Raw genomic sequence first — 24,535 nt, 5'->3', positions numbered from 1 at the left:
CTGGTTAAGAAGTATCAGGGTTCTGGGCATGGTTGAGCCACCTTTACTGGGGTCGGTGGATTCACCACTCCTCCCACTTTGGCCCGTGAAGACCCACGGCTTGAGAGAGAAACCGCCTGCTTTCAGTATCTTTTCCACTCCTTCGGTTGTCTTGATCAGGGCCTGAAGGTTATTGTCTGACGTGAGAATGCTATCCCACTTGAACCACTCAAACACCTCCCTGTTGGTGGCAGAGGTGCTGCTGAGGGCCACTTCCTTCCTTGTTAGGCCTTCACTCTGGTCTTTCGAGTCCACAAGGATCTCCTTATACACCCTTGAGGCCGTTCTCATGGACCTTGCAAAGTAAGCATCAGACTGGTGCAGGGTTAGGTCGACCAGCTCAAAGAGGTCAGGATGAGTTCCGCCAACAGTCTTGCCTAGTGGGCCATCCCAGAGGACGAGGTCCCCTTCCACTTTGGATGGCTGTGGGACCAGGCGACCTTCCCTGTGGCTGATCAGGAGATCGATGCTTTCCGGGCGGACTAGATCTTCCGTGGCAACATCAGGAAAGATCCTTTTCAGCTGCTGCGGGGTGACAGACTGGCTTATCTCCGCGATACTCTCCAGGCCGTAGCAGAGCAGTTTGTGTTCAGCCACAGCTCCCTTGGAGGCTCTCACCCTCAGCCGCAGGGTATACCTCTTGGTTGTGACTGTCTTCTTCATTCCTCCGATCCCGTGGACGATCAACTTGATGCTCTCACCACCTAGTCCAAGGCGCTCTGCAGCATTGTTTGTAATGTAGTTGGTATCCGAGGCTAGGTCAATTAGTGTGCCTATCAGCTGGCCTGAATTGGTTGTCACTTCCAGCAACATCATCACCACAGGGTACTCCTTTGGTCCGCTTCCAGTATTGGTGCAAAGTGTTGTTGAGGCTTTGTTCGAGAATGCTTTCCTTAGCTCAGCTCTCAGTTCTGGAGCGACCTTAGCAAGGAGCTCCTCTTGCTTGCGGGTGAGGCCAAGCCCTTTCCTCTCCACTTGTGGTACCTTGCTCTCCGCTGTCAGTGTCCTTTTTGTGGCTAGTGAACTTGGAGCAGAGCAGGTAGTTGTGGGCAGGCCCTTCTTTGCGGCAGTCAGGTTTAAGGCAGAGGAACTTTGGGTTACAACGGCCATCCTTGGAGTGGATGCACAAACACCGATCACATGTTCCATGGGTTTTTAAATGAGCCCTTTTCCTCGGCAGGTCCAAGTCTCTGAAGGTCTTGCATGCGAAAAGCCTGCCAGCGTGTGCCTCGTCACCACAAACGGTGCACGACCCTAATTGTACCTTCGGTTGAAACCCTCTTAGGGTTTCATTGGTTTTTTACTGTTTCGGCTTCTGGTTTTCTCCCTCCGAAATAGGGCTCCACCCAGGCACACAAAGGATTACTCCACTTTTCTCTTTTTGTTTGGTTTATTGGTTTCAAGAAAAGCATAGGTAAAAAACCTGCAAACATGCATTAATTAATAATAATCAATAAAGACAAATGAAATACACATATTCATTTCATATACATGATCAACAGTTTCAATTTAAATATGATTTCATGTCTCAATTATATATAGGTCTATGTCAAATTACATGTATCATAATAAACTGTGTTAACAATATAAATATATAATTTCAATGCAAATATCATGATTCATAATAGGTTTATCATCTCAATGTAAACAGCATCTAAGCACCATGTTCTAAATATAAATAAACTACTCACCTCTGATAAATGGGACACAATATGAACCGGCAAATATAAAAACTACATCTCCCAGAAGGCCTAGCGGGCTGCGCAAGCGCAGACCAATCTCACAGACCAAAATACGGAAGTGAGAAAAAGCCGGCTCTGGCATTTAACTATCCAACTAAACATGACGGCCGCGCTAGTTTGTAAACATGGAGACACATTTATACATGTTTATGGCTACCAAATGTAGCCTAAATGCATGTCACTTCGCCGATCACGTTTATACTAACATTGCAAGAGTAACGCAAAGTTACTCTGTCTTGTGTAGGCTATAACTCTCAGATTCAGACAAGTACAGCAACGTTATAGGCTACATGCAAAGCGAAGCTACATGCAAAGTGAAGTTAACAAGACAACAGTACAAGCAGACATACAGAGCTGACAAAGCACACATACAACAGAAACAGATTGCCTTACCAGTCGGGTGTGTGTCGGTGGGTACTGAATACCACTGGAGCTAAACGTTAGCCTACTTGGCCAAATCTGGAGTGTCACCTGACGCCCCAGTTAAAGGGGTACACTCATGCAGGTACACTCAGACATTCAACCTCACATGACGTCCCAGAAATCCAGACCAAGAACATAAACATTGAAAGAAGACTTCAATACTACTGGAATCCCACAGAAAACCAAACAGAGAGAGAGAGAGAGCAGGGAGAGAGAGAGAGAGAGAGAGCAGGGAGAGAGAGAGAGAGCAGGGAGAGAGAGAGAGCAGGGAGAGAGAGAGAGCAGGGAGAGAGAGAGAGCAGAGAGAGAGAGAGCAGGAAGAGAGAGAGAGAGAGAGAGAGAGAGAGCAGGGAGAGAGAGAGAGCAGGGAGAGAGAGAGAGAGAGAGCAGGGAGAGAGAGAGAGAGAGCAGGGAGAGAGAGAGCAGGGAGAGAGAGAGCAGGGAGAGAGAGAGCAGGGAGAGAGAGCAGGGAGAGAGAGAGAGAGCAGGGAGAGAGAGAGCGGGGAGAGAGAGCAGGAGAGAGAGCAGGAGAGAGAGCAGGAGAGAGAGCAGGGAGAGAGAGAGAGCAGGGAGAGAGAGCGGGGAGAGAGAGAGAGAGCGGGGAGAGAGAGAGCGGGGAGAGAGAGCAGGAGAGAGAGCAGGAGAGAGAGCAGGAGAGAGAGCAGGGAGAGAGAGAGAGCAGGGAGAGAGGAGAGAGAGAGAGAGAGAGCAGGGAGAGAGAGAGAGAGCGGGGAGAGAGAGAGAGCAGGGAGAGAGAGCAGGGAGAGAGCGGGGAGAGAGAGAGAGCAGGGAGAGAGAGCAGGAGAGAGAGCGGGGAGAGAGAGCAGGGGAGAGAGAGCAGGGAGAGAGCGGGGAGAGAGAGAGAGCAGGGAGAGAGAGCAGGAGAGAGAGCGGGGAGAGAGAGCAGGGGAGAGAGAGCAGGGAGAGAGAGCGGGGAGAGAGAGAGAGAGCGGGGAGAGAGAGCGGGGAGAGAGAGCGGGGAGAGAGAGAGAGCAGGAGAGAGAGCGGGGAGAGAGAGCAGGGGAGAGAGAGCAGGGAGAGAGAGCGGGGAGAGAGAGAGAGCAGGGAGAGAGAGAGAGCAGGGAGAGAGAGCGGGGAGAGAGAGAGAGCAGGGAGAGAGAGCGGGGAGAGAGAGAGCAGGGAGAGAGAGCAGGGAGAGAGAGCAGGGAGAGAGAGCGGGGAGAGAGAGAGAGCGGGGAGAGAGAGCGGGGAGAGAGAGAGCAGGGAGAGAGAGCGGGGAGAGAGAGAGCAGGGAGAGAGAGCGGGGAGAGAGAGCAGGAGAGAGAGCAGGGAGAGAGAGAGAGAGCGGGGAGAGAGAGCGGGGAGAGAGAGCAGGGAGAGAGAGCGGGGAGAGAGAGAGCAGGGAGAGAGAGCGGGGAGAGAGAGAGAGAGCGGGGAGAGAGAGCGGGGAGAGAGAGCAGGGAGAGAGAGCAGGGAGAGAGAGAGAGAGCGGGGAGAGAGAGCAGGGAGAGAGAGAGAGCGGGGAGAGAGAGCGGGGAGAGAGAGCAGGGAGAGAGAGCAGGGAGAGAGAGAGAGAGCGGGGAGAGAGAGAGAGCGGGGAGAGAGAGAGAGCGGGGAGAGAGAGAGCAGGGAGAGAGAGAGAGCAGGGAGAGAGAGCGGGGAGAGAGAGAGAGCAGGGAGAGAGAGCGGGGAGAGAGAGAGAGCAGGGAGAGAGAGCGGGGAGAGAGAGAGCAGGGAGAGAGAGCGGGGAGAGAGAGAGAGCAGGGAGAGAGAGCGGGGAGAGAGAGCGGGGAGAGAGAGAGAGCGGGGAGAGAGAGCAGGGAGAGAGAGAGCAGGGAGAGAGAGCAGGAGAGAGAGCGGGGAGAGAGAGAGAGCAGGACAGAGAGAGAGAGCGGGGAGAGAGAGAGAGCGGGGAGAGAGAGAGAGCGGGGAGAGAGAGAGAGCGGGGAGAGAGAGAGAGCGGGGAGAGAGAGAGAGCGGGGAGAGAGAGAGAGCGGGGAGAGAGAGAGAGCGGGGAGAGAGAGAGAGCGGGGAGAGAGAGAGAGCGGGGAGAGAGACCATGCTAGACAAGCTGGGACTTTTCCAACGTCGTAATTCACAACAGTTGCAGAAAATGTCAGGGAGGAGATGACAGTCCTGTCGGCATGACTACAGCACACAGCCTGCTAGAGCAACTACATGCCTGCTAGAGCAACTACAGGGCTGCTAGAGGAACTACAGGCCTGCTAGAGGAACTACAGGGCTGCTAGAGGAACTACAGGCCTGCTAGAGGAACTACAGGCCTGCTAGAGGAACTACAGGGCTGCTAGAGGAACTACAGGGCTGCTAGAGGAACTACAGGCCTGCTAGAGGAACTACAGGGCTGCTAGAGGAACTACAGGCCTGCTAGAGGAACTACAGGCCTGCTAGAGGAACTACAGCACACAGCCTGCTAGAGCAACTACATGCCTGCTAGAGGAACTACAGGGCTGCTAGAGGAACTACAGGCCTGCTAGAGGAACTACAGGGCTGCTAGAGGAACTACAGGGCTGCTAGAGGAACTACAGGCCTGCTAGAGGAACTACAGGGCTGCTAGAGGAACTACAGGGCTGCTAGAGGAACTACAGGCCTGCTAGAGGAACTACAGGGCTGCTAGAGGAACTACAGATCTGCTAGAGGAACTACAGGCCTGCTAGAGGAACTACAGGGCTGCTAGAGGAACTACAGGGCTGCTAGAGGAACTACAGGTCTGCTAGAGGAACTACAGGGCTGCTAGAGGAACTACAGGCCTGCTAGAGGAACTACAGGGCTGCTAGAGGAACTACAGATCTGCTAGAGGAACTACAGGCCTGCTAGAGGAACTACAGGTCTGCTAGAGGAACTACAGGGCTGCTAGAGGAACTACAGGTCTGCTAGAGGAACTACAGATCTGCTAGAGGAACTACAGGTCTGCTAGAGGAACTACAGATCTGCTAGAGGAACTACAGGGCTGCTAGAGAAACTACAGCTCACAGCCTGCTAGAGGAACTACAGATCTGCTAGAGGAACTACAGGGCTGCTAGAGGAACTACAGCTCACAGCCTGCTAGAGGAACTACAGGGCTGCTAGAGGAACTACAGGGCTGCTAGATGAACTACAGATCTGCTAGAGGAACTACAGGGCTGCTAGAGGAACTACAGGGCTGCTAGAGGAACTACAGCTCACAGCCTGCTAGAGGAACTACAGGGCTGCTAGAGGAACTACAGCTCACAGCCTGCTAGAGGAACTACAGGGCTGCTAGAGGAACTACAGGGCTGCTAGAGGAACTACAGGGCTGCTAGAGGAACTACAGGGCTGCTAGAGGAACTACAGATCTGCTAGAGGAACTACAGGTCTGCAAGAGGAACTACAGGGCTGCTAGAGGAACTACAGGGCTGCTAGAGGAACTACAGGTCTGCTAGAGGAACTACAGATCTGCTAGAGGAACTACAGGTCTGCAAGAGGAACTACAGGGCTGCTAGAGGAACTACAGGTCTGCTAGAGGAACTACAGATCTGCTAGAGGAACTACAGGGCTGCTAGAGGAACTACAGGGCTGCTAGAGGAACTACAGGGCTGCTAGAGGAACTACAGGGCTGCTAGAGGAACTACAGGTCTGCTAGAGGAACTACAGGGCTGCTAGAGGAACTACAGGTCTGCTAGAGGAACTACAGGGCTGCTAGAGGAACTACAGGGCTGCTAGAGGAACTACAGCTCACAGCCTGCTAGAGGAACTACAGGGCTGCTAGAGGAACTACAGCTCACAGCCTGCTAGAGGAACTACAGGGCTGCTAGAGGAACTACAGGGCTGCTAGAGGAACTACAGGGCTGCTAGAGGAACTACAGGGCTGCTAGAGGAACTACAGATCTGCTAGAGGAACTACAGGTCTGCTAGAGGAACTACAGGGCTGCTAGAGGAACTACAGGGCTGCTAGAGGAACTACAGGTCTGCTAGAGGAACTACAGGCCTGCTAGAGGAACTACAGGGCTGCTAGAGGAACTACAGGGCTGCTAGAGGAACTACAGGGCTGCTAGAGGAAATCGATGCAGCTGCAATTACTTCTATATTGGCAATTTGAGCTGTGGGTGAAAAGAAAATTGCTCAAACACTTATAACTGCCTAACGACCCTCTTATAGGAATCAAGACAGATTAAGACAACATACTGTACATGCAGTAGAAAGCCATCTACTGAGTCTCATTCTATGAATTTTAAGAAGGCTGATCATAACATCTGCTCTCTCAGATATATGGGCATTGAAAACAGACCCTCTACCATAAACAGTGACCATAAACAGTGACTTCTGCAACCTGAGACACGTTTACACCCTGAATACTACGGCTCCATTTGGTCTGAACCAAGATTTTGATATTAAGCCTTTCTTGTAATTCCTTCTCTCTGTCAAATATTGTCCTGAGCTCATATATGTTTCCTACCTGCTCCAATGATATGTTTGTCTGCTCATGTACTATAACACGTACTCATTTACTATTATAACACGTACTCATTTACTATTATAACACGTACTCATTTACTATTATAACACGTACTCATTTACTATTATAACACGTACTCATTTACTATTATAACACGTACTCATTTACTATTATAACACGTACTCATTTACTATTATGCACTTTACTATACTCATTTACTATTATGCACTTTACTATACTCATTTACTATTATGCACTTTACTATTTTAACATGTGCTATTGATAGACTTCCATTGCAGAGATGAAACGACTCCTACTCACATTCTCTAGAGCCATTCACCTTTCCATTATGGCATATTAAATGTGTTGAATGTATTTGCACTTTTGTCTATGTGCCCTTTAGGGCTGGTATACCCCTGCTGCACTGTACTGAACCAGTAAACTCACCTGGTATACCCCTGCTGCACGGTGCTGAACCAGTAAACTCACCTGGTATACCCCTGCTGCACGGTGCTGAACCAGTACTCACCTGGTATACCCCTGCTGCACGGTGCTGAACCAGTAAACTCACCTGGTATACCCCTGCTGCACGGTGCTGAACCAGTAAACTCACCTGGTATACCCCTGCTGCACTGTGCTGAACCAGTAAACTCACCTGGTATACCCCTGCTGCACGGTGCTGAACCAGTAAACTCACCTGGTATACCCCTGCTGCACGGTGCTGAACCAGTAAACTCACCTGGTATACCCCTGCTGCACTGTGCTGAACCAGTAAACTCACCTGGTATACCCCTGCTGCACTGTGCTGAACCAGTAAACTCACCTGGTATACCCCTGCTGCACTGTGCTGAACCAGTAAACTCACCTGGTATACCCCTGCTGCACTGTGCTGAACCAGTAAACTCACCTTGGGAGCTTATTTCAGTGTGTGGATATTTTTTTTCAGTTTTCATACTATGAATTCCCACCTCAGAGGATTGAATCTATTTTAGCGGTAGGATTTACCCACTACTGCAGTCTTATTCACCGTTAATACAGCGGCATATTATAACTGACATGATAATAGAGTATTGATGCTATAATTATAACACATGGAAATGAATCATTTGCTCCTGTGTCCCCCATCTCCAGGGAAAGGGCATTCCTCTGGTGGTTAATAGAACATGTTTAATGTGGAAGCTTGCATGGTGTTAATGCAAAGTAATGAAATGCTCATTTCCTGACAGAGACAAGCTGAGTTTCACTAATGTGGAATAGGAATTCTGTCTATAGCAGGGGTGCCTACAGTTACTTTTAAAATGACCAAGATCTACCCCACCCTTCTGACACTTTTCATTTTACATTGGCGAGGTTTTAATTCATTAGCTAGGTTTTAATTCATTAGCTAGGTTTTAATTCATGTCTCATTAAAGTAATATCTTAGAAAGAATCCCACTTCTGAAAACCCATAAAAAATAACATACAGCCAAACAATAATAAAATAAACAATAAATAAAAAATAACATACAGCCAAACAATAATAAAATAAAATAAAAAAAAAAAATAACATACAGCCAAACAATAATAAAATAAAAAATAAATAAAAAATAACATACATACGGCTACTGTTTCAAAATCAAAGAATACATTTATTTACCAGACTCTGTTTTTCACTGCCGTTGTTTTTGCGTTTGGAAATACATGGGAGTGAATGCAGCTGACGGCTAACTATGGCTCATTCACCTCCATGTATTTCCAAACTCGAAAACAACGGCAGTGAAAAACAATCGGAGTCTGGTAATGATGGGTTTGTAACCCCGATAGTGTATTCAGACTGTTATTTTGACTATTTCGGTTCTTGAAGTGTTTTTTTTACAGTGAACATTTAACATTGAAGTCAACGGGCACTTCCGCATCCGCACCCCTGACTGACCAATATGGCTGCCAGGTGAATTGTGATTTCTTGACCGATGAATGATCTACAAGGACTACTGCAACAATACTGCAATGTAAATAAACACACAGGAGAATTTATGTTACAAATCAATTTGTATTAAATTACACAAACATAAAAAATATAGTTTACACATTTAAACTGTGATGGTGTGAATACAGAGTTTGGGCAAGTCTCAATGATAAGACCTCTTCTTCTTCTTCTTGATGAGACTGATTTAGTTGTGGGCGCCGGAGTACGAGGGGCAGGGTAGCGGTGTCAACCCCGAGGAGGCAGCCTCGCTCAGGCCCTTGTCCTCCCCTGCCTCTGGCTCAGGCCGTGTACTCGTCCTCCCCTGCCTCTGTCTCAGGCCGTGTACTCGTCCTCCCCTGTCTCAGGCCGTGTACTCGTCCTCCCCTGTCTCTCGCTCTGGCCGTGTACTTGTCCTCGCCCTGCCTCTGGCTCAGGCCGTGTACTTGTCCTCCCCTGCCTCTGGGTCTTGTGGTAGTGTGTGTAGCTGTACTTGTCCCCCCCCTGTCTCTGTCTCAGGCCGTGTACTTGTCCCCCCCCTGCCTCTGTCTCAGGCCGTGTACTTGTCCTCCCCCTCCCCCTCCCCCTCCCCCTGCCTCTGTCTCAGGCCGTGTACCTGTCCTCGCCCTGCCTCTGGGTCTTGTGGTAGTGTGTGTAGCTGTACTTGTCCTCCCCTGTCTCTGTCTCAGGCCGTGTACTTGTCCTCCCCCTGTCTCTGTCTCAGGCCGTGTACTTGTCCTCCCCCTGTCTCTGTCTCAGGCCGTGTACCTGTCCTCCCCCTGTCTCTGGGTCTTGTGGTAGTGTGTGTAGCTGCTGTAGAGCTCGTTGAACACCTCTCGCACGCCCATCTGCAGCGAGGAGGTGAGGAACTTGACATCCTGCTCCACACACAGGTCCAGGATCCGGTACACACCCTCCGTCAGGTGACGCTTTATGTCCGGTCTCAGGGTCACCTGGATGAGCAAACACACACACACACACACACACACACATGCACACACACACACACACACACACATGCACACGTGTTGGGTGGTGGGTGTTGGGTGGATGGTTTTGGGTGGTGGGTGCAACGTGATTGGTTAGGGGATGAGGAAGGGAACTAGACTCCTTCGGTGACGCCCACCTGGGAATATGGCTTCAACAGGAGCCCGTTCACACTGAACCAGGAAGTGAAGCAACATGGGAACTCAGTTTGAGTGTCAGGCCAGGTGTCTTTAAGACCATGTTGGGTTTCTGCCTACATGCACAGTTGCACATCTACTGTCCTCTTTAAGTGTTTCAGTTCCTGTCTTCATTCTTTAGTTGTACGAATAGCTTTTGTGCAAAGAAAACAATCCTAAACCAAACTTGTCTCGGTCAGATGGGGATGCGTTGTCCCAGCTCAGGACCTGAGATTACTGAGGAAATGAAACAGGAAGTCGTTCCTCTCTCTCTCTGTCTCCACCAAATCCCACAATCCTGCGGGTTCAAACGATCACCTCGCAATCCCTGCGTTTCCTTTGAGAGTGCGCTGATTGAGGACAGCTGGGGAGCGCTGAGCAGGGGTGGGGGGCGCTGGGGAGCGCTGAGCGGGGGGGGGGGACGCTGGGGAGCGCTGAGCAGGGGGGGGGGACGGAGGGTGGGGAGCACTGAGCAGGGGGGGGGGCGCTGGGGAGCGCTGAGCAGGGGGGGGGGGGGGGGGCGCTGGGGAGCGCTGAGCAGGGGGGGGGGGGGACGCTGGGGAGCGCTGAGCAGGGGGGGACGCTGGGGAGCGCTGACCGGGGGGGGGGGACGGAGGGTGGGGAGCACTGAGCAGGGGGGGGGGCGCTGGGGAGCGCTGAGCAGGGGGGGGGACGCCGGGGAGCGCCGAGCGGGGGGGGGGGACGCTGGGGAGCGCTGACCGGGGGGGGGGGGCGCTGGGGAGCGCTGAGCAGGGGGGGGGGCGCTGGGGAGCGCTGAGCAGGGGGGGGGACGCCGGGGAGCGCCGAGCGGGGGGGGGGGACGCTGGGGAGCGCTGACCGGGGGGGGGGGACGCTGGGGAGCGCTGAGCAGGGGGGGGGACGCCGGGGAGCGCCGAGCGGGGGGACGGACGCTGGGGAGCGCTGAGCAGGGGGGGGGGGGGGACGCTGAGGAGCACTGAGCGGGGGGGGGGGACGCTGAGCAGGGGTGGGGGGGGGACGCTGAGGAGCACTGAGCGGGGGGGGGGGACGCTGAGCAGGGGGGGGGACGCTGGGGAGCGCTGAGCAGGGGGGGGGGCGCTGGGGTGCGCTGAGCAGGGGGGGGGGGCGCTGGGGAGCGCTGAGCAGGGGGGGGGGGCGCTGGGGAGCGCTGAGCAGGGGCGGGGGGGGGGTGGACGCTGGGGAGCGCTGAGCAGGGGGGGGGGGGTGGGGGGGTGGACGCTGGGGAGCGCTGAGCAGGGGGGGTGGACGCTGGGGAGCGCTGAGCAGGGGGGGGGGGGTGGGGGGGTGGACGCTGGGGAGCGCTGAGCAGGGGGGGGGGACGCTGGGGAGCGCTGAGCAGGGGGGGGGACGCTGGGGAGCGCTGAGCAGGGGGGGGGACGCTGGGGAGCGCTGAGCAGGGGGGGGGGGCGCTGGGGAGCGCTGAGCAGGGGGGGGGGGGCGCTGGGGAGCGCTGAGCGGGGGGGGGGGGGGGGACGCTAGTATTGACACTAGTGTCCGACCGATATGTTTTTTTTAAGGCCGATCCGGGATCGTTGCAGTGGCCTATACCGATACGACACCGATATTTTGGGGCGATATTTCAAGCCAATATCCCGATACTAATATTATATTATATTATATTATATTATATTTGGTGGCCGATATTCTGGTGGTGGAGGACAATATTAAATTCACTCATCCCTCAGAGCCAGATGTCGTATTTTGCTACATTGGAAGTCCTGACCCTCCTGCACAACTTCTTGGTTGAAAGATTTAATGTATTTTCTGCATCTAGAAAAAAATCAAGCACACGGTCAGAGGATCTTTACAAAGATTCCACAGAACTTGGGACCCTTCCTCTCCTATGTTACCTCTCTCCTATGTTACCTCTCTCCTATGTTACCTCTCTCCTATGTTACCTCTCTCCTATGTTACCTCTCTCCTATGTTACCTCTCTAACTTCAATAGTGTTTTTTGTGCTTCCCTCTGGAATATGTAGGGGTGGGTCGTATGCCCACCTCCCTTGTTCTCTGTAAAGCGCATTGTGTTGCCTCTGGGTATGAAATGCGCTATACAAATAAAGCTTTGATTTTATTTTATTTGAATAGACACCTTATTCTGACCAATACCTCTATTTATTTCTCTGTCCTTTAGCTATTTACTTTTTACTTAGTTATTGTACATTTATTTTGTTTTTGTTATTTTTGTCATTTAACCAAATTATGGTTGTACACGCATGTGGACGCCAGGTCTTAGGAGGAAAAGTGCTTTGTACCTCCTGGGATATGCGGGTGGGTGGGTGGGTGGTTAACCATGGGTGGTTAACTGGGTGGGTGGGTGGGTGGTTAACTGGGTGGGTGGGTGGTTAACCATGGGTGGTTAACTGGGTGGGTGGGTGGTTAACTGGGCGGGTGGGTGGGTGGGTGGGTGGTTAACTGGGTGGGTGGGTTAGTTTAGTGGGTGGGTGGGTGGTTAACTGGGTGGGTGGGTTAGTTTAGTGGGTGGGTGGTTAACTGGGTGGGTGGGTTAGTTTAGTGGGTGGGTGGTTAACTGGGTGGGTGGGTTAGTTTAGTGGGTGGGTGGTTAACTGGGTGGGTGGGTTAGTTTAGTGGGTGGGTGGTTAACTGGGTGGGTGGGTGGTTAACTGGGTGGGTGGGTTAGTTTAGTGGGTGGGTGGGTTAGTTTAGTGGGTGGGTGGTTAACTGGGTGGGTGGGTTAGTTTAGTGGGTGGGTGGTTAACTGGGTGGGTGGGTTAGTTTAGTGGGTGGGTGGTTATCTGGGTGGGTGGGTTAGTTTAGTGGGTGGGTGGGTGGTTAACTGGGTGGGTGGGTTAGTTTAGTGGGTGGGTGGGTGGTTAACTGGGCGGGTGGGTTAGTTTAGTGGGTGGGTGGTTAACTGGGCGGGTGGGTTAGTTTAGTGGGTGGGTGGGTTAGTTTAGTGGGTGGGTGGTTGGTTAACTGGGCTGGTGGGTTAGTTTAGTGGGTGGGTGGGTGGTTAACTGGGTGGGTGGGTGGTTAACTGGGTGGGTGGGTTAGTTTAGTGGGTGGGTGGTTGGTTAACTGGGCTGGTGGGTTAGTTTAGTGGGTGGGTGGGTGGTTAACTGGGTGGGTGGGTGGTTAACTGGGTGGGTGGGTTAGTTTAGTGGGTGGGTGGGTTAGTTTAGTGGGTGGGTGGTTATCTGGGTGGGTGGGTTAGTTTAGTGGGTGGGTGGGTGGTTAACTGGGTGGGTGGGTTAGTTTAGTGGGTGAGTGGGTGGTTAACTGGGTGGGTGGGTTAGTTTAGTGGGTGGGTGGTTAACTGGGTGGGTGGGTTAGTTTAGTGGGTGGGTGGGTTAGTTTAGTGGGTGGGTGGGTTAGTTTAGTGGGTGGGTGGTTAACTGGCACACACACACACACAGTAGGGGAGTTCTCACCTTCTGCAGCTCGCTGACGTACTGGGCGATGATGAAGGACGAGAGGACGGTGAAGCCCTCGGCAGCGCTGGCAATGTGGGAGTACATCCTCTCCACCAGCATGGCGCACTGCAGAAGCTCCTCCCCCTCACCCCCTGGAGAGACCAGGTTTACACTGCCTCATATACCCAGTAAACAGCCCTAGTGTGTGTGTGTGTGTGTGTGTGTGTGTGACGTCTTCATTTCATGAGGCAGCCAAAACTAAATCGTAACCTAAAATTGTATAATCCAGATTATGTATTGAAATATAATACATGATGTCATCACTGCTGTCGCCCCACCTCTGCCCTCCGACCTCTGCCTGCCCTCCTGCACGATGGACGCCACCAGACGGTAGAACACATTCAGGAAGGAAGGAGCTGCCTTCAGCATCACCTGGACACACACACACACACACACATACACACGCACACACACACACACACGCACACGCACTCACGCGCACGCACACACACGCACGCACACACACGCACACACACACACACACACACGTGAAAAGAGAAAGAAACATGGTTACAAAATACCAAGGCGAAAGCGAGTAGCGGTAGAGCAGGGGGGGGCGGGGGGGCGGGTGATCTCTCTGAATCAGCGGTAGAGCAGGGGGGGTCAACGAGGCCCTCTCTCCCAAACTGCCCTCTGATATCACTCAGGTCAAGCGCTCTCCTCCAGGTAACACAGCTCCCCCTGTAGGACACAGCTCCCCCTGTAGGACACAGCTACACACCTCTGGACAGACCGAGCTGTCTGGAATAGTCTGACTCACAGGACGGACATTTCTGGAACAATCCTCTCATTGGCGCCACCCAACTGCAGCGTTATTTAGCAAGGGCGCCGTTGAAAAAACAACAAGCTTAGTGCCGGCCACGACCACTGTGATTGGTTAAAAGAAATACGGCATTTCAGAATGATAACGGGGTTCAGAATGATAACGGGGTTCAGAATGATAACGGGGTTCAGAATGATAACGGGGTTCAGAATGATAACGGGGTTCAGAATGATAACGGGGTTCAGAATGATAACGGGGTTCAGCGCTAGAACACAGCAAAACGAGGTGTGAAGATAGTTTGGCTAGAAGAGACTAGCTTTGAGAGACTAGCTTTGAGAGACTAGCTATGAGAGACTAGCTTTGAGAGACTAGCTATCAGAGACTAGCTTTGAGAGACTAGCTTTGAGAGACTAGCTATCAGAGACTAGCTTTGAGAGACCAGCTATCAGAGACTAGCTTTGAGAGACTAGCTTTGAGAGACTAGCTATGAGAGACTAGCTTTGAGAGACCAGCTATCAGAGACTAGCTATGAGAGACCAGCTATGAGAGACCAGCTATGAGAGACCAGCTATGAGAGACCAGCTATGAGACTAGCTATGAGAGACCAGCTATGAGAGACTAGCTATGAGACCAGCTATGAGAGACCAGCTATGAGAGACCAGCTATGAGAGACCAGCTATGAGAGACCAGCTATGAGACTAGCTATGAGAGACCAGCTATGAGAGACTAGCTATGAGAGACCAGCTATGAGAGACCAGCTATGAGAGACCAGCTATGAGAGACCAGCTATGAGACTAGCTATGAGAGACCAGCTATGAGAGACCAGCTATGAAAGACTAACTATGAGAGACCAGCTATGAGAGACCAGCTATGAGAGACCAGCTATGAGAGACTAGCTATGAGAGACCAGCTATGAGACCAGCTATCAGAGACCAGCTATGAGACCAGTTGAGACTAGCTATGAGAGACCAGCTATGAGAGACCAGCTATGAGAGACTAGCTATGAGAGACTAGCTATGAGAGACCAGCTATAAGAGACCAGCTATGAGAGACCAGCTATGAGAGACCAGCTATGAGAGACCAGCTATGAGAGACTAGCTATGAGACCAGCTATGAGACCAGCTATGAGAGACCAGCTATGAGAGACCAGCTATGAGAGACTAGCTATGAGAGACTAGCTATGAGAGACTAGCTATGAGAGACCAGCTATGTGAGACCAGCTATGAGAGACCAGCTATGAGAGACCAGCTATGAGAGACTAGCTATGAGAGACCAGCTATGAGATGTCCGTGCTGCCCTACCTGGGGGGTGAGTGTGTCCCTGTGCTGCCCTACCTGGGGGGTAGGTGTGTCCCCGTGCTGCCCTACCTGGGGGGTGAGTGTGTCCCTGTGCTGCCCTACCTGGGGGGTGAGTGTGTCCCTGTGCTGCCCTACCTGGGGGGTAGGTGTGTCCCCGTGCTGCCCTACCTGGGGGGTAGGTGTGTCCCCGTGCTGCCCTACCTGGGGGGTAGGTGTGTCCCCGTGCTGCCCTACCTGGGGGGTAGGTGTGTCCCCGTGCTGCCCTACCTGGGGGGTGAGTGTGTCCCCGCGCTGCCCTACCTGGGGGGTGAGTGTGTCTCCGTGCTGCCCTACCTGGGGGGTAGGTGTGTCCCCGTGCTGCCCTACCTGGGGGGTGAGTGTGTCCCCGTGCTGCCCTACCTGGGGGGTGAGTGTGTCCCCGTGCTGCCCTACCTGGGGGGTAGGTGTGTCCCCGTGCTGCCCTACCTGGGTGGTAGGTGTGTCCCCGTGCTGCCCTACCTGGGTGGTAGGTGTGTCCCCGTGCTGCCCTACCTGGGGGGTGAGTGTGTCCCCGTGCTGCCCTACCTGGGGGGTAGGTGTGTCCCCGTGCTGCCCTACCTGGGGGGTAGGTGTGTCCCCGTGCTGCCCTACCTGGGGGGTGAGTGTGTCCCCGCGCTGCCCTACCTGGGGGGTAGGTGTGTCTCCGTGCTGCCCTACCTGGGGGGTGAGTGTGTCCCCGTGCTGCCCTACCTGGGGGGTGAGTGTGTCCCCGTGCTGCCCTACCTGGGGGGTGAGTGTGTCCCCGTGCTGCCCTACCTGGGGGGTGAGTGTGTCTCCGTGCTGCCCTACCTGGGGGGTAGGTGTGTCCCCGTGCTGCCCTACCTGGGGGGTGAGTGTGTCTCCGTGCTGCCCTACCTGGGGGGTGAGTGTGTCCCCGTGCTGCCCTACCTGGGGGGTAGGTGTGTCCCCGTGCTGCCCTACCTGGGGGGTAGGTGTGTCCCCGTGCTGCCCTACCTGGGGGGTAGGTGTGTCCCCGTGCTGCCCTACCTGGGGGGTAGGTGTGTCCCCGTGCTGCCCTACCTGGGGGGTAGGTGTGTCCCCGTGCTGCCCTACCTGGGGGTGGCACTGGATGATGGAGAACAGCGCCTCGTGGACGGCGTGGAAGCGGGCGTGGTACGCCGGCGGGCTCAGGTGCTCCAGGGGAGCGAGCTGGAGAGCCACCAGCACCAGGGTCACGTGGTGGGGGTTGGACAGGACGCCCTCCCCCTGGCGGAGCAGGGTGGTCAGGCAGGTCAACGCCGGCACGGTGAGGTCAGAGGTCAACGCCACGTCCTGGCTGGACTCCTTCACTATGAACTACAGAAGGAGAGGGGAAGAGAGGGATAGATCGGAGGGAAGGAGAGAAGACGGAGAGAATGAGAGTAAAGAAAAGGGAAAGAGACAAACAATAATGAGAAACTCCCCAGAGCTGAACCCTCCTTCATCAGAGTCCCATCCTTCCAGAGAGAGAGAGAGAGAGAAGATAGGAGAGAGAGAAGAGAGAAGGGAGAGAAGATAGGAGAGGAGAGAGAGAGGAGAGAGGGGAGAGAGAAGAGAGAGGAGAGAGGAGAGAGAGGAGAGAGGAGAGAGAGAAGATAGGAGGAGAGAGAGAGGAGAGAGGGGAGAGAGAAGAGAGAGAAGATAGGAGAGGAGAGAGAGGAGAGAGGGGAGAGAGAAGAGAGAGAAGATAGGAGAGAGGAGAGAGAGAGAGGAGAGAGAGGAGAGGAGAGAAGAGAAGAGAGAGGAGAGAGAGAAGATAGGAGAGGAGAGAGAGAAGATAGGAGAGGAGAGAGAGAAGATAGGAGAGAGGAGAGAGAGAAAGGAGAGAAGATAGGAGAGGAGAGAGAGAGGAGAGAGGGGAGAGAGAAGAGAGAGAAGATAGGAGAGAGGAGAGAGAGAGAGGAGAGAGAGGAGAGGAGAGAAGAGAGAGAAGATAGGAGAGAAGAGAGAGAGGAGAGAAGAGAGAGAAGATAGGAGGAGAGAGAGAGGAGAGAGGGGAGAGAGAAGAGAGAGAAGATAGGAGAGAGGAGAGAGAGAGGAGAGAGGAGAGAGAGGAGAGGAGAGAAGAGAGAGGAGAGAGAGAAGATAGGAGAGGAGAGAGAGAAGATAGGAGAGGAGAGAGAGAAGATAGGAGAGAGGAGAGAGGAGAGAGAGAGAGGAGAGAGAGGAGAGGAGAGGAGAGAGAACGAAAGAGAAAGAGGGGAGAGGAGAGAGAGAGAGGAGAGAAAGAGGAGAGAGAGAGAGAGAGAGAGGGAGGGAGAGAGGAGAGAGAGAGAGACCACAGCGAGCCAGCCATGGGGAGTGGTGGAGAGGCAGCAGAGTTGCTGGCCCGAGCTCTGGTCCTGGTTCTGGTTGTAACAGGCCTGCAGTGTGCTGCCGGACCGGCCGTGGGGGACAGGAAACACACGGAGCCGTCCAGAACCTGCCTCTGCCAAACCCGCTCCGCCTGCCTGGACATGTCCGTCCTCAGACGTCGGCAAAACATACAAACAACGTCCAAAACTGAACACTTGTCTCTCAGTCATCTCAGGTGGAGGTGTGCATCCCCCCCCCCCCCCGGGCACAGGGCTGAACAGGGGTTGATTTAGGACAGAACCTAAATGAAAAACTGTGTTCCTCCTGTCTGAGATCTTACCACCAGGGTGGAGATGAGTTGGGGGGCCAGGAGCCACAAGGCCCTAGAGCAGGCCTCCGGGACTGGGCAACAGCTGAGGAGCCTGGTCAGGGTCACCGCTGACAGCACCTCCTGGAACACACACACACACACACACACACACACACAGTCTTACCCTACAGTAGCAATACGACAAAAACAGTAAATGAGAAGAGGCCTTTATCAGTGCATTCCTCAGTGGTGGATAAGGGGTTCATTCCTACCCGGTGTCTTCCTGCCCGGATCCTGGCCGTGTCCAGTCCCTCCCGCAGCACCAGCAGCAGCAGCTGGAACTGCTCGACGGTACTCCTGACCAGCAGGTGGCGCAGTAGCTCCTCCACAGGCTCCTCCAGCTCCGCCGCCTCAGGAAGTGACAGCCAGGGGGCTGAACCAGCACAGATATGTTCAGCAACACACTATTATACCGAACACCTTCAGTGCATAAACGCAACACTCTTTTACACATTAAAAAAGTTATATTTAATAGAAATCTAAACTCATTTGTACAAGGGGCTTATTATACCTGCCAGACCCCAAGGGGCTTATTATACCTGCCAGACCCCAAGGGGCTTATTATACCTGCCAGACCCCAAGGGGCTTATTATACCTGCCAGGAGTTTGTTGACGTTCTGTAGAAGCTGGACGAACAGCTCCCCAAGGTCGGCTGCTCTGCTCCTCTCCACCGCTGAGTAGTACTGCGCCAGGAAGTGGAGCGATGACACCAGGAAGTCCGTGGGGCGAGGGGCGGGGCAAAGTTCCCTGAGGATCTGTTGGCTGAAGCTGCGGTACAGGGGCATGTGACTGAGGCGGACCTCCACAGCGCCCTCCTGTGGGCTGGAGGCCAGCTGGCCGCGCAGCATCCCGGTCACCACGTCCACCGAGAAGGCCTGGCCCTGAAGGCTGCCCGTCTGGGCCTGAAGGCTGGTCTGGACCGCCGGGCCGAGCACCGCGCCGGTCCGCTCCAGCAGCCGGACCAGAGTCTCGTCCAGCGGCTTGCTCCTCCCCAGGGCAGAGGTCATGGCCTGTCCCAGGGAGCTGAGGCAGGCCAGCAGCAGCTGCAGGGAGAACACGCCCTGGGCGTCGGGCGGAGCTGGAATGGCCGCCGCTGACCTCACCGCCGCCTCACTGCCCAACAGGAAGGAGGTGAACTTCTCCAGGTTGAGGCGAACGCTGCTGTTTCTGTGGATGATGAGCTGGACCAGAGATTGGACAAAGTCCTGCAGGGATCTGAGGCAGGCTAGCCAATCAGAGCTGCCCAGGGTCTGGAATAAACCTCTGTCGCTATGGGAGAACAGAGCCGTCATGGCCGCCTCCAGGAGGCTGTTCCCGCGGATGATCTTCAGAACACAGTGGGAGTTCCTTCCTGTCAGCTGAGCCCCCATCAGACGGAGCAGCTGACCTAGCAGCCGGACCGTGGCGGCAGGACTGGACGCCCCGTGCGGCTGGACCTCAACCACCATGAGGAGCAGCAGCAGGAACAGCTGGGAGAAGTCCTGGGAGGACATCCCGTCCGCCCTCAGAGCCCCGCCGACCTGGAGGAGGCAGAGAAGCTCCTCTGTTTGGGTTTGGGACAGAGATATAGAAGCTCCGGCTTTGCTAGAACTCAGTAACTCCTGAGCTATGGACTCCAGTCTCTCCTGAGGGGGAGGAGTTTCGCTTATATCTCCCTCCGATTGGGTGACGACTACACCTCCGGCTCCCTCAGTGAACTTCCGGAGTACCGGGCAGACAGAGCCGGTATCAGACGTGCTGAGGACCCCCACAATCCTTTGCGTGAGGGTCCTGACGAACGCAGAGTAGAGAGGAGGTATCTCCACTAGGATGGGGCTCTCAAACAGCTGTGTGGAGATGAAAGGGCTGGAGAGGAGCTTCTCTGCTGGCCTGTGTCCATCCCTCTGGAGCAGAGAGCTGAGGAGAACACCGGCCAGGTGATGACACGTGACCTCTGAGAGGTAGGGGGCAAGCAGGGGCAGGTTGGAGGTCACCAGGCACCAGTGTGCCACGGGGTAGCTCCCGGCATCCACACTGGTGATCTGTCCATCCCAGAGCTGCTTACTGGGCTCTGGGAGCTGCTGGTCCTCTCTCCACACAATGGACTGGGCAGCCCTGCAGAGGACTTCAGAGGTGTTGGATTGGGCCAGGAGTTCGTCTTTTAAGAGGACTTTCTTCATCTGCTGGAGAGTGAGCAGTTTCAGTAGGTAACGGCTCATAGGGGTGTAGTGATGGTTGGCCCGATCGCTGTTTGTCACCGTCATACCCGAAAGAAGATTCACTATGGCGTCTAACGGGTCTTTGTCTAGGCTTGAGTCTGAGCCCCAGCCTGGGGATGTGTATTTACTACAGTGAATCTGGAAGAGGGCATCCATCTCCACCCAGGTGTACCTGAGGAGGAGACCTGCCTCCTGGGTCTTCTCTACCCATAGCTCCCCTGGAGAGCGCTCTGGGATCAGCTCCCCTAGTGAGCGCTCTGGGATCAGCTCCACTAGTGAGCGCTCTGGGATCAGCTCCACTACGGCCCGCGCCACCCGGACCATGTCCTCCATCACGCGCTGGCTCTGCCGGACCACCGGGACCGGGGTGGCGCTGTCCAGCGTCTTCAGGCTGAACAGGACGGAGAACAGGAGCCCACTCAGGGAGAAGAGCTTCAGGGCTTCGTCTGCGTTCCCCTCCAAGTCTGGGAGGATGAAGGTGTGGATGCTCTCCAGGACCAGGCTGCAGACCTCTATGCTCTGGCCGGCGGGGGTGTCCAGCAGGCAGGCGTCCAGGGCTCTGTGCGTGGCCTCGGTTAGGAGAGGCGGCCGGAGATGGTCGGCCGCAGGGCGACAGAGGATGGTCAGCAGCTCTCGGAACAGGCGGGGCAGCTGGCGGAGCTTGGTGTAGGTCTGGAGGAGAGTTGAGACCAGGGCCTCCCGGGCCTTCCTCACCCGGGAATCCTGGGAGCTGGAGTCCACCCAGGCAATGGAGAGCAGTTCGTCCAAATCCGGCTCCAGGATCATGTGGTTGAGGTTGAGCAGGGCCTTGAGGCAGCGGTACCAGGCTGCAATCTCAGGCTGGGCTTGGTTGAACAACAGCTGGACCACCTTGGTGTAGAAGGTCAGCTGGGCGTTCCCATGTTTGATCTTGTCGGTGGCTACATTGTAGATATCTCCGGTCAGACACAGGTTGAGCAGGTTCTCCAGAGCCAGCAGAGCAAGTCCCCAGTTCTCCAACTGGAACGTCTCTTGCACAGTGAGCTGGTCTTTGAGGTCCAGGTCCAGCCCCGTGACCAGCCGGGTCACCAGGAGGAAGCACAGCATCTTTTGATCTCCACTTTTGCCGTAGGCGTCCAGAGAGAGCCTGAAGAGCAGGGGCAGGGAACTGGACCTCACAGCGTAGTGGATGGGGGCTGGACAGTAGCCCTGGGCACACAGCTTGGTGAGGATGGTGTTGACGGGCGAGAGAAGACCCCTCCCTGCTGAGCCTCTCTTACTCACAGTCCCAGCATCCTCCTTGGCTGGAAGGAGCTCCTCCCGATAGGCTGGGAGCTGTTCGGGCGGGAAGAGGGCGGAGAGGAGGATGGCGTCCAGCCTGCTGCGGATGTCCCTGCTGAGCCGCGGGTCGTCCTGGGGGGTGGAGGCGCGCGAGGTCAGCAGGTGGCGGAGGAGGAGGAAGGGTTGCAGCAGGTGGGCGGTCACCTGGGAGAAGACGCGGCTGGGATTGGCCTGCTGCTTCTGGACGGCCAGGTAGCTGTTCAACGCCTGGAGGAGCACCTGGAACACCTGGGGTGCCAGCGGCTCTACACTCGGCTGGGGTGTCGTGGTCGATTGGGTCTGGGGCGTCGGGGGCTCTGTGGTCAGTTGGGTCAAGGACTCTGTGATTGGTTGGGTCTGGGGCGTCGTGCACTCTGTGATTGGTTGGGTCTGGGGCGTCGGGGGCTCTGTGGTCAGCTGGTGCTGTTGCCTGGAGCAGGCCAGGGAGCAGAGCTTGGCCAGGAGGTCCACCAGCAGCTCGTACTTGGTGGTGAAGGTGGCAGCGAGGACCGGGGAGGCCAGGACGCCGTGGCAGCAGCTCAGCACCGTGGACATGGAGACAGAGGGCGGCGCTGTGGAGGGCGCGCACCCGGCACACTCCTGGATACGCTGAACAATCACCTGGCAACACAGTCAGGGAACACCATTCAAAAGCACACTTCAACAACATTGTAGAACTTCAAAACTTACAAGTCATGCGTGTTTTTGTTTTGTTTAGCAACACACAAAAAACGCTTGTATGGGGCATGATTTGAGAGTTTTGAGACACTTACTTGCGCTACAGCCGGACGTAGGGTGATGGTTTTCCCTTTGCTTAGGAGGTTCTGGAGCTTTCTGCTGTGCAGAATGTCATCGAGGTATTTCCACAAGCCCTCCACTACTTCCTGTGGGAGTTCCAACTTCTTACTGTAGAAGCCTGTCAAGGCATGGCTCGTCCAATCAAACAGCACCTGTAGAATACAGACCAATCGCGACCCATCAGCTGAACCCAACTGAATCCTCCTCAGCCCAAGTAGGACAATCTGTTAATACATCAGCACTCTGTAATAAACATAATTATGAGAAACATCTTGGTTAGGTGTGAGAGAAATTAGGAGAAACCTATTGGTTAGGTGTGAGTGAGAGAGAGAGAGAGAGAGAGAGAGAGAGAGAGAGAGAGAGAGAGAGAGAGAGAGAGAGAGAGAAACAGATACTAGAGAACAGTAACAGATGACAGAACAGTAACAGATGTCGGACCTGTTCCTTGTTAGGCATTATACACTGGGATGAGATCCACGCAAAGCGGGCGAGTTTCAATTTGTCCTCCCAGGAAGTGCGTGGATTCTTGAGCTTCAGATGAATCCCTGAGTAGATGGCAGCCATGACGGTGCTGTGGACAGGGAGAGAGGAATCATCCTGCATCCCAAGAGAACGTGAACACGTCACACAGCATTGCATGCAGGAAGGAGCGCGTCGCCCATCTGGAGGGTGGATTAGTAAACAGAGGATGGACTAGTTCTGGGTTAGAGTTTTGGTGTAGATACAAAAACATTTGTTCTAACATTTTGAGGTAAAAATCTGAATAAATTGCCTGAGACAGGAAGAGATGGAGAAGTAATCAGAGAAAGGAAAGGGAGCCACCGGGAGACACTGCGATGCAGATAGACGGTATTTGGACAAAATAAGGATGATAAACAGCATTGATCCGTAGGCCTTGCCAGCCCAAAACAGACCCAGATGCTACCTCTACTCACATAAAGTACACATTGTGAATTATCTAGTTCTATCTAGTATGGACTGAGTACATAGAGTTCAAGCGAGTTTTTTTGTTTTGTTTTAAATATGCTTTTGGGGTTATCATTAGCTCCAGTAGAAGTGCTGCCAAGTTTGACCAAAAGTATGGAGTGAGATTTTTTCACTTAGCCATAACCCCCCCGCCCCATAACCCCCCCGCCCCATAACCCCCCCGCGCCATAACCCCCCCGCGCTAGTATTTAAGGCGTGGTCATTTCTCCGTGTGAGGATTGTGAAGTGTGTGGTGTGAGCGTGATAATAGGGTTAGCGTGTGGTTTCCTCAGCCCACTGAACATGCATGGCTGTGAGGAAGCACCTGTAGCAATGAAAACTGGCTCCGGTTTCATCTTGAATGGGTTAGGGTTAGGTTAACCCTTGGGCTAGGGTTAGGGTTAGGTTAACCCTTGGGCTAGGGTTAGGTTAACCCTTGGGCTAGGGTTAGGTTAACCCTTGGGCTAGGGCTAGGGTTAGGGCTAGGGTTAGGTTAACCCTTGGGCTAGGGCTAGGTTAACCCTTGGGCTAGGGCTAGGGTTAGGTTAACCCTTGGGCTAGGGTTAGGGTTAGGTTAACCCTTAGGCTAGGGTTAGGGTTAGGTTAACCCTTGGGCTAGGGTTAGGGTTAGGTTAACCCTTGGGTTAGGGTTAGGTTAACCCTTGGGCTAGGGCTAGGGTTAGGTTAACCCTTGGGCTAGGGTTAGGGCTAGGTTAACCCTTGGGCTTGCTTAGGCCCCTACATAAGACAATGTCTGGTTTTGTCCCACTTCTTCCAGCAGTATTGTTGGAGAATGAATTATCCAGTTCAGGTGAACTCAATTCTCATCCGTTTAAATGCTGTTTTGATGGGAAAAGCAGTTCTTAGTTTAGGGGAACAGTACTCTGATCACGAGTCAAACCAGACAAATAGCTCGCTAATACATCCATGTTCAATTCAACTCGCATGACCCAACTGGCCAGAGATGAGCTTGTATCAGGGTAGCATGCTGCATGCTAGCAGGTTAGCTTGCTGCTATCCCCAGGCTCTGTACAGGGTTGGGTTTGATCCTGTTAACAGGGCTACCGGTGCACTTACATGCTTCACCATGGTCGAAAATTGTCCTCATCGCTATTCATGTCAACATCATTCCCCGTGTTTAATGTTTTATAAAACATACCGTTTTCCCAGCTGCACGTGTCGGTCTGAGTCTGTTGCTGTTGTCAGACGCGGATGAACTCTGAACTCTACCCTTTCCCCCCCACGGGCCAGACAGATATAATCGAGTGCTGAATGTTAGATAGTCATCCTTCTCAATTTTTCCACTTTTACTGCAACTACAGAAATGCTGGTAAAAGATTTCGTGATCGGCAGATGACATCTGAAATAAAACGGGACTGCGATGTAAAACAGAAA

The 24,535-nt window shown here is 53.9% G+C and overlaps 1 protein-coding gene across 2 annotated transcripts; it reads right to left on the bottom strand.

Annotated features, from left to right (window-relative positions):
• Positions 1–8,993: 8,993 nt before the first annotated feature.
• Positions 8,994–22,738, bottom strand: urb2 (URB2 ribosome biogenesis homolog; the record flags this gene model as incomplete). Of its 2 annotated transcripts, XM_084463338.1 has the most annotated exons (10): positions 8,994–9,031; positions 9,273–9,492; positions 13,094–13,227; positions 13,414–13,507; positions 16,289–16,531; positions 17,850–17,960; positions 18,092–18,252; positions 18,475–21,997; positions 22,150–22,326; positions 22,613–22,738. In XM_084463338.1, the coding sequence occupies 9 exons, from the start codon at positions 22,736–22,738 to the stop codon at positions 9,295–9,297; spliced, it is 4,767 nt and encodes a 1,588-aa protein (XP_084319464.1). In that variant the 3' UTR covers positions 8,994–9,031; positions 9,273–9,294. The 2 variants fall into 2 exon arrangements, with proteins under 2 accessions (XP_084319464.1, XP_084319463.1); XM_084463337.1 differs by lacking the exon at positions 8,994–9,031 and having other exon boundaries at positions 9,152–9,492.
• Positions 22,739–24,535: the final 1,797 nt, after the last annotated feature.

This window comes from Borostomias antarcticus (assembly GCF_949987555.1).
Source record: "Borostomias antarcticus genome assembly, contig: scaffold_175, whole genome shotgun sequence".
Taxonomy (NCBI): domain Eukaryota; kingdom Metazoa; phylum Chordata; class Actinopteri; order Stomiiformes; family Stomiidae; genus Borostomias; species Borostomias antarcticus.
Note: the sequence above shows the minus strand (reverse complement) of the source record. Positions and strands in the feature narration are given on the sequence as shown.